Below are 6,556 nucleotides of genomic sequence, written 5' to 3'. Positions count from 1 at the left end.
CCGGAAGTAGCCGGAAATTGCTTTGGCAGTTTTAATCAAAACATAAACTCTTAAATGTGTGCGATGCTACCTGTACAATTGGGAAACTACATGGTTAATATAAATTTATACCTGAAGAATGAAGTGACGAAATATAATTGCCAAAATAAGTGACAAAAAAATATTTAGCCATACGATCCAGGCATACCTGACTATACCTTTCTTTGTAAGATAAGTATAGGAGGGTAGTTCATACCCGTTGTGAGATTTTTATGTACCTACCCGGCATAATTAATCTTCAGCTTAAACATATTAACGGTCGCGCTGGTCGTGTCCAAGTGCAAAAAGATAAAAGAATTATACAAGAATAAGATAAACTTTAGTGAAGTGCCTAATAATGGATAAAAATCAAGACAAAGAAAATGTAAAATTGAAATCAAGGATTCCTTTGCCCTTGGCACCTCTGCCACCTCTGCCACCCCACTTGCTGAAGAAATTAAGCGAGAGACCGCCGTTGAATACTTTATCGGGCCCTAATAGACTCGATCATAAAGTGCCCTCTTTAAATTTGTTATGCATGGCTGGCCCAAGCAATGTAAAAAACAAAAGCGTTATCAATAGACCAAACAGTCCTTTTCAATTTAACGCTAAATTCGTAACAATGCGACGGGGGCAAAAAGATTTCGACTACAATTCTGTTGGTTGCCAAGATGATAGAAGAATTTCAGAGCAGAGTGTTAGCAGTGATGAGGAAAATGATACAAATGAAAAATATTTCACTGATAAAGATGGCCTTGCTAATAAGAAGCGGATATCAGCAAGTACCCCGGCTCTTAACACATTAGTTCCAGCCAGGGTTAAAAATATAAAGCGAAGCTTGAAAAGACCTCATAGTAGGGAGTTACAATGTTTAACACCACTGGAAAATCGGGAAAGGCAAAATGACAAAGCGAAACGGAGACTGAATTTCAATCAAACAGTTTCTGAGAGGATGCAATCACCTGATTTATGTATGTAACAATACGTACTATTATAATTTATCCTATGACAATACTAACAATGTTACTATTTCTTATTTATGTCTTTTGTAAATGTTAGGTAATGTTAATGGTTGAATTACTATTCAAGTCTTGTGTCATTTAATTAACAGTACAAAAATCATACATGGCTAGCATGGATAATGGTGAAATTCTATCATACCTTCAACAAGCCGAAACGAAACCAGTGGCTCTCCCACGGGTTAGGAGTGAGACGAGAGCGTGCGTTATCAACTGGCTGATGAAAATTAACGTATGTACCATGTAGTATTATTTCCTATCCACAGAGAATGATGTTCTCGAAACACTTAAGGATGACTCACGCTAGAACGGCCCGGGTCCGGGCCGAGGCAACCGACACTTTATTTTCTGTGACAGGCGACCGGTGATCACATGATGCTTTCTATAGAAAACAAAGTGTCTGATGCCTCGGCCCGGACCCGGGCCTTTCTAACGTTAGTCATCCTTTATAGTATTCCATAAGTGTTTCGTTTTATAAAATATAACTCCGTATTTGTTTAAAGAGTAAAATAGTTCGAATTAAGTGTCATAGTCTGGTCATAGTGATTTTTCTTATTGACATTTGAATTAAACTTAGGGCATAGACGGCAACCCGGCCACCATTCAGACCGCGGTGTGGTACCTGGACGCGGTGCTGGCCACGGGCAACGTGACGCTGGAGAACATGCAGCTGGTGGCCGCGGGCGCCTACTGGACCGCGTCCAAGCTCCACGGGCCGCTCACACCTGCATCCAAGCTTGTCAAATACGCAAATCATGCCTTCACGAAGCAGAGGCTGTTCGAGGCGGAAAGAGTCATATTGCATAGATTGGTATGTGGTATCTATTGTTTATATTTTTTCAGTACATATGGTGCTACTTTCCCGCACTAGTGCGAAATAAACACTTTCCGTGCCTATGTTGAAAATTTAAAGGGCCATATGTACTGCAAAACGTTGTACAATACACGTGCGAATAGGTAATGCGTTAATGCGCAACACGTGTCGACTTAAAATATTCCCTTCGGTCGTGTTTTAATTTATCACCACTCGTTGTGAATTTGCTACTTTCCGCACTTGTATCGTAAAGAACTATTACAGTACAGTCAAGTATAAAAATATGGGTGAATACTTACAACTTATAAATATGTGTGTCCCATAGTTCTTAATTCGCTGACATAAGAGCTATGGAATATATTTTTGAGTATGATGAGTGCACACATATTTTTACTTTTACACTTGACTGTACATATGGTGCTACTTTCACGCACTAGTGCGGGAATAAGAACTTTCCGTGCCTAATATGTGGAAAAAAGGGCCATATGTACTGTAAAACGTTGTACAATACACGTGCGAATGGGTAATTCGCAACTCATGTCGATTTAAAACACTCCCTTTGGTCGTGGTTTAATTTATGTGTCACCAATTCACTACTCGTTGCGAATTTCCTACTTTCCATACTTGTATCGTAAATAACTATTTTGATAGTAAAAATAACTAGGAAAGTTTAATATTAAACACGACATCAAATTTATATACTTATATTAAAACAACTTATTTATTTGGTCCGGGGGATAATCAGAGTGAGGGGTAATATTGTATTTGTTGTCATTTAGTTTTACTTTTTCCTCGGTTTATTTTAAGACACTTATTGTACCCTTTTTCATTATTCATTTATTTATATGAAAAATTTAATTTTTATTTATATTTTATTAAATATGCAGCGTGTAAAAACAAAAAGGAAGGAATGGAAAGAATCGCACGCTTCTGGTAAACTTCCGTAGTTTGGGTAAGACCGATCGGACCGGTGTGCCGAAAGGTCTCAAGTTCTAGTCTTGCCGGAAGCGGTACATTTTCATTTTTCCTTTAATATAAATATTTGTGACGTTTTCAATTAAAAGGTACCACGTTGTCGGTTGTCGATAAGGTTGATTTCTAATTGAAGCTATATGGAAATAGCGCCTTACTGACAAGCGACAAGAAGTACCCTTTTGGTTGAAAATGGCACATTTGTAGTATCGCTCGCAAAAAAATAGCTTGATAAAAAATTGGTTATTCACACTTACAAACTCCGATCCGCACTTATCCCAATTCTCAACCCAACATACCTTACTTGATTTTAATCAGTTTGTTATAGTTATGTATTCTTTAAACACATACTATACATACTATACTTATACATGTGATTGTTTACTACAGAAATTTCCGCGCCAACCAATAGTGCCCCAAGACTACATCGGTTACTTCGCTTGGTGGTGCAACAAAGAACGGCCTGGCGAGATCGAAGCGGCCACCACGTTCCTCTGCCTCTGCGGGATGATGGTTAACAAGAGACTTTGCCCCGAGTACCCGTCCGTGGTCGCCGCGGCTTCTATAATAAATGCTTTGTTGTTGCTCAAGAAAAAGGAGCTGATACCGCGACTGCAGAGGTGTCCAGCGTAAGTCGGAACTAATATTTTTCTATCATGTTAATCTAAAGGTATAATTAGAGAAAAAAATATGAATAATATTGCATATTATTCATATTAATGCATGTCCGGGTAAATCCAACTCGTGAGGGAATCCCCCTTATGGTACTTACTCTCACAACCGACTATTTCACATAAAATCGCCAATAGCGGGCAATTTCAGTTTTACCAATGCTTCGGTTAGGTTTGGAAACTTAGGAATGTTAGGATTACTAATGACATCAATTATGTCATTTGCTCTTATCTTATTTGCCATAATTTCATATGAAACCTTATATATGTATGTATGTTAGATTTAAGCTAGTTATTAATTTCGTTTACGTAACTGAATATATCTTGTATGTAAATAAAGTGATATATTAATGTAATTTCCTCATAGGTGATGTGAAAAGCAGTATGTGCCACATGGTAGCAAAATTATTTTCACCTTGGGCGTTAACACTTGAATCCCTCACTACGCTCAGGATTCTATGTTAGAATCCCTCGCTACGCTCAGGATTCTATTATAGAATCCTTCGCTTCGTTTAGGATTCAATTGTACGCCCTCGCCGTAAATATGTCATTTTGCTCCCTTGTGACACAATCTACTATTTCCCACTGACGTCCAGTTTTTTGCGGGATACGGCTTTCTGCAGGATCCAGTTTACCGCAAACAGAATGCTCGCGTGAAAGGTCGTTATGGCAAATGAAATTAGTGCAAGTGTAATTATGGAAAACGAGGGTATCCCATTAGTCTCATGGTGGCAATCTTTAGAAAAAGGGCTATTTTGTCACAACTGACTACTTAGATAGGACATTAAACTTAAGCTAGGTACTCGTATATAATTTAGTTGTGTTATAGGCAATGAGTCTTAACTGTCAACCTTACCGTTCTATTCTTCCTTTCGATTTATGTAGATACGTAGCTGCAGAGAGAAAGGCCGGGAACATATCACACACGTGCACCATTCTTCGCCACGCGGTGCGCCTGGTGGGTGCGAAGGACTATAGCTACAAGTTCATATTCGAGCAGTATGGAATGCCGCCCAAGTACATCGCGCAGACCCTCGTGAGAGGGACCAACGAGCTCATGACAGCGAGCTCGGACACACACTAGGAGCACCTTTTGAACAAATATTTAGGCAGGAAACGAACTGCACCTGGACACTATAAATATTAAGGACAGTAATTTATACTTAAAAGTACCTATAATTTTATTAATATCAAGATACATACATAACAGAGCATTCACAGGTATTTTAAAATGCTTGTTTAAATTCTTAGGGAATTGAGAGAAAAAGAGGGATTGCGTTGGTTGGTACGTAATGTTTTCAAGCTAGCAATATTCATCAATTTGTTATATAGTCCACATTTCCTTATTTATGTAAAAAACATGTTATAATGTAATTTTAATAGTTAGAGTTGGGTAGTTGTTTGAAAGTTCAAAGTATACAGGTGCGGTTTGTTTTTGTTTTTTTTTTTCATTTTGCGTAGGTACTTAAACAAATATATTAATTTTAAAATCTTAAACTCGTACGTAATGCACAATCCCTTAGTATTAATAGTCTAATTGTAAGTAATTAAGTATACATGTACAATTGGACTTTGATTGATTAGCAACTAGGCAATTAATGACATTAATGACATATGAAATTATAAATGTAAGAATAAATTAAATTATATTACGTCAATTATATGACGTCACTAGTTAATGTTAAGAATTTAAATACAATTTTATTACAGAGCGAAAATTGGCGAGCAAAAAACACATTGTTTCACCGAATTATAATGTGCTTAGGTAAATAATATTTATATGTAAATACTTGCCTAATCTGACTTATCATCTGTAAATAACTCCAAATTAGTCTAGGTTAGTTTCAAGTTTTTGACTTATGATAAATTTTAATTTTTGACCTTTTCACAACAAACACCGAAGTATTGTCATTGATCGGACTGAGTTTAATTTTTTAACCCGCTTTAATTAGGAACATATGTGTCGTTTCCAAGCAAAAAGTCCCACTTTGTAGCTTGCCAATAAGGACATTTTGACAGGTTACTCGTATAAAGATATGTACAAGCAAATCTCGTCCTTATGGTAAGCGACAAAGTGGGACCTTTGACTAGACTTTGACAGATATTTAAATTTTTAAAGGTATGCTGAATAATAGGTACTTTTAAAACATTTTAACGTAATTTATATAAAAATTTGCATGTGATTAAATATTTTAAGGAGACAACGTATACTTTTATTAACTGGGTACCTACTTCATCGAAATGACTGGAGGCATTGGTAATTTTTTCCTTCGAATATGATATTTATTTCGATTTGTAATTTAAATAGTATTTAGTATGTCTACTCGCAGTAACACAAATTAAAATATTTTCATAGAAAGTAATTTAACTTATTCTTAGAGTACTTAATATTTATCCAAACACATGGACAATACAGCTAAACCAGTACCTATCTGTAGTCTCTGCGAATGCGACTTCGTAGATAATCATCCGCGTAAAAGTCGTTTAACTGATGACCCCATCTCCTCCTCCCATACTAAAATGCAACCAACATTGCACACCCTTGGGTCATGCATTCCGGAATAAAAGTGATAAACTATTCGTTTATCATGCTCTAAATGTGGGTCATTGTTGTTCTAAGAAGTGTGTAGAAAGTGATACGTTTCTGCTCTTGAGAATTTTACTTTCCAAGTACGTACGTTTTTTTTCTTTATATATATAAGCAGTTAAAATTTAGCTTTAAATGGATTTGTTGTACAATTTCCATTTCGATATTAACTTCCCATTTCATACATAACCTCATACAACCTTTACCTAAATTGTTTATTGAAAGTACAGTGAGGTCCGAAATTGCAATTTCGAACCTCACTGAACCTACACCAACGTTTATTAATATGTAGGTAGTAGGTACCCCAGTAGCATTTATACGTCATTATGACGTCAGCAACGTCATTATGACGTAATAATGCCGTAATTATGACGTAATAATGCCGTAATTATGACGTCGCTGACGTCATTTTGCTACCTGGGTAGCGTATTCCTAAATACCGACGATTCGTCTGCTCGTTTGCCTCCTATACCTA

The 6,556-nt window shown here is 36.7% G+C and overlaps 1 protein-coding gene across 1 annotated transcript; it reads left to right on the top strand.

Moving 5' to 3' along the window:
* Positions 1–287: 287 nt before the first annotated feature.
* Positions 288–5,690, top strand: LOC134740674 (uncharacterized). The gene is made up of 5 exons (XM_063673227.1): positions 288–989; positions 1,130–1,269; positions 1,615–1,848; positions 3,214–3,452; positions 4,380–5,690. Exons 1-5 carry the CDS (start codon positions 377–379, stop codon positions 4,576–4,578), a joined length of 1,425 nt encoding a protein of 474 aa, XP_063529297.1. The 5' UTR covers positions 288–376; the 3' UTR covers positions 4,579–5,690.
* The last annotated feature ends 866 nt before the right edge of the window (positions 5,691–6,556 follow it).

The sequence above is a fragment of the Cydia strobilella genome, chromosome 1 (assembly GCF_947568885.1).
Source record: "Cydia strobilella chromosome 1, ilCydStro3.1, whole genome shotgun sequence".
Taxonomy (NCBI): Eukaryota; Metazoa; Arthropoda; class Insecta; order Lepidoptera; family Tortricidae; genus Cydia; species Cydia strobilella.
Note: the sequence above shows the minus strand (reverse complement) of the source record. Positions and strands in the feature narration are given on the sequence as shown.